General features: G+C 44.7%; 1 protein-coding gene across 1 annotated transcript in view; it reads left to right on the forward strand.

Annotated features, from left to right (window-relative positions):
- The window catches only part of TNNI3K (TNNI3 interacting kinase), a 33,025-nt gene that overhangs the window by 15,407 nt on the left and 14,756 nt on the right, over window positions 1–2,862 (forward strand). Inside the window, exons 7-9 of the mRNA XM_057387364.1 lie at window positions 168–266; window positions 1,694–1,832; window positions 2,551–2,561. Coding sequence (XP_057243347.1) covers window positions 168–266; window positions 1,694–1,832; window positions 2,551–2,561 — 249 coding nt within the window. The remainder of the gene's footprint in view (window positions 1–167; window positions 267–1,693; window positions 1,833–2,550; window positions 2,562–2,862) is intronic.

Genomic DNA, 2,862 nt, shown 5'->3' on the forward strand with positions numbered 1-2,862 from the left:
ACACAGCTCTGCACCTTTATCATTTGTTTGTTGGGGGCTGTTTGGCTTTTTTTAAACTGGAGGSATTCAAAGTGGAGGTTTCAAAGTCCTGTTTTACCCACTGAGCACATATTTTATGTTTATATGTATAATGTTTGTACCTGTAAGGTGCTGCTGTTCCCTTGCAGGCTGTGGACATTCTCCTGCAGCACGGGGCCTTTGTGAACGTGCAGGATGCAGTGTTCTTCACCCCTCTGCACATTGCTGCCTATTATGGCCACGAGCAGGTAACCAAGGGCAGTTCTGACCCTGGGAGGGAATCCAGGCACTGGAGGTTTAGTGTTGGGTGGTTCTGCTTTACATTCCAGAGCATCCTTCCATACAGAGGCCTGATACACTGAATTTATTTACACTCTGTACACATTTCTGGCTGCCCTGAGTGAATATCAACAGGAAATTTCTATATTTCTATCCTCTGTACTAGACCCCAGAGAATGATGTTTTCCTTTGAGACCTCTTGACCCCTCCATAGGCTGGACTCAGAGATCTCTCAGGTCTCTTCCAACCCTAGAGCTGCTGTGATTCTGTCAAACAAAGGTTCTTTAGCAGCCTTTGATGAGCTGCTTTGGGCCCAGAGGCATTTTTCATCTGCTCTTCATTCATCCTGTGTCAGACATTGCATGGGGAATGTGAATGTGCTTTCTGAACCCTCTGCAGAAGTGAATGTCATTTCCAGTAATAATTTAATAGCAATTCTGTTGGCTTTCCTTGGAATCCCCAAACTTTTCCATTAGTGGGAAAAATGATCATTCAGAGCAGGATTTTCCCTGAGATGTGCACAGGATGAGTTTAGCTGAGCTCCCTCCATCACACAGAGCATGGACTGACTGAAACACAGTCTGGAGCTGTGGCAAAGCTGCACTGACCCCTGGACTCTCTTTGTCCTGTATATTTGGACAGTTCAATGGACATGTGGCTAATCCAGAGCCCAGTCCTTAGCCCTGAGCTGGGTTTATGTGAGCTGTGACAATGRGCCAGTTTGGCTCATTCCATGCAAGCATCCCCTGTCTCTCCAATGGTTAAAAGCCTCGAGTTGTGGGTGTTCTGAGCTGCAAAGGATGATCTCTGGGTGATTCCCTTTCCCTTGCAGTGGCACACACTCAGGAACTGTCTAAGGAAAGGTTTTGAACACAGAATGCTCTGAGCTGCAGTGGGGCCAGAGCAGAGCTGAGTGAGCCGGGGATGTGTCCCCAGTGCTGCTTTCAACTGTGCACAATCACCCAGGAGAAACTGCCCCTGTGGGCTGAGAGATTGCTCTCCTCATTTCCCAGAGGCATTTCAGAGCAGTCCCAGTCTGTGAGATGAGGTGAAAGCTCCCTGGGGCTCTGGGTTCAGATTGCTCAGGGAACAGCTCGGGCTTGTGGGGACCTGGAGGGTGTTTGTTTTATTATCCTGATTGGTCATTCAAACAAACGTGCCTGCTGTCCATCCACCATGGAGAGCATTTCTGASAATGAACATGTGCTTGYTTTTGAGAATTTTAGTATTTTTATRGACGTGTAACTTAAAAATTCATTTYCTGTTGAATCTCTTCTCCTGGTTTTAACTATACAGAGATGCTCACATACAGTATTACCCAATGCAATATTGTATCTGSTTTTCTCAAAGTTTTATTTTCATGTGGTATTTTAATTAATACTAATTAAATAATTAGGTGACCCATCTGTTACTGAAGTTTGGAGCCGATGTGAACGCGAGTGGTGAAGTTGGGGACAGACCTCTCCATTTGGCTGCTGCCAAAGGCTTCCTCAACATCACAAAGCTTYTGATGGAAGAGGGAAGCAAAGCTGATGGTAAGAAAAGATATTTAAAAGTCATCTTTAACATTTGTTTTATAGATAGTTTTGCTGTCTAACACGCACTCTTTTCATCTGTGTGTGTGTATTTGTGTTTGGACAAATGAAACAACAACAGCAGCTGCATTGTTCTCCTCAGGTGTGCTGGTTTGTCATCTCACCTTTACTCCATTTAGAGTCATAAGCTAAAGGTGAAAAACAGAAGCAGAAAACAAAATTGTGATTAATACAGAGGTCGCTCACTATCTAGACATCCATCCAGGCAGAGAAATGGGGCCATTTTGGGATCTGTAGTCAGAGCACCTCAGATGCACAGGGAACGAGTGAACAAGGTACAGGAGAAGGGTTTTAACTCAAAATTATGAAGCAAGTTATTAAAAATAGTTCATATGGAAGTTAAAATTCCACAGAACAGTGGATCTTTTTAGCACATGATTTATTATGCTCCACAAGCCTCCTTCTCTTCCCTGTTGGACATTTTCCCTCAGAGGAAGTGTCTGTGTGAGGATGTGATGGGTGGACAGATCTCTCAGACACTTTGGGTGTTGTTGGTGCATTCTCTGCCCTGTGGCCTCACAGTGATGTCAGTTGAGATGTGACACTGCACTTCATTGCTCTGTACTCTGTATGTGTCACAATTCTCAGTATTTTCTCCTGTACTAATGTCAGTGTGCAGCTGGATTCTCACTCTTCTCTGTTTCCTTTTGCTGTTCAGTAACGCTGAAGGCACAAAATGTGCCACAGTCCAGCCTTCCCCTTCATTGCTGTGTCACCTGTGTCACAGGTGTGTCTGTGCACAGTGGGGACACATCCACAAAAACATAGCAATGTATATCAGTTATCCATGTCGGAGCTCTGAGTTATCAATGTCGGAGCTCTGAGTTATCAATGTCGGAGCTCTGAGTTATCAATGTCGGAGCTCTGAGTTATCAGTGTTAGAGCTCTGAGTTATCAATGTTGGAACTCTGAGTTATCCATGTCAGAACTGAGTTATCAGTGTCGGAGCTCTGAGTTATCAGTGTCGGAG

The sequence above is a fragment of the Malurus melanocephalus genome, unplaced genomic scaffold (genome assembly GCF_030028575.1).
Source record: "Malurus melanocephalus ecotype Western Australia unplaced genomic scaffold, MMel_1.1 scaffold_1197, whole genome shotgun sequence".
In the NCBI taxonomy this organism is placed as follows: domain Eukaryota; kingdom Metazoa; phylum Chordata; class Aves; order Passeriformes; family Maluridae; genus Malurus; species Malurus melanocephalus.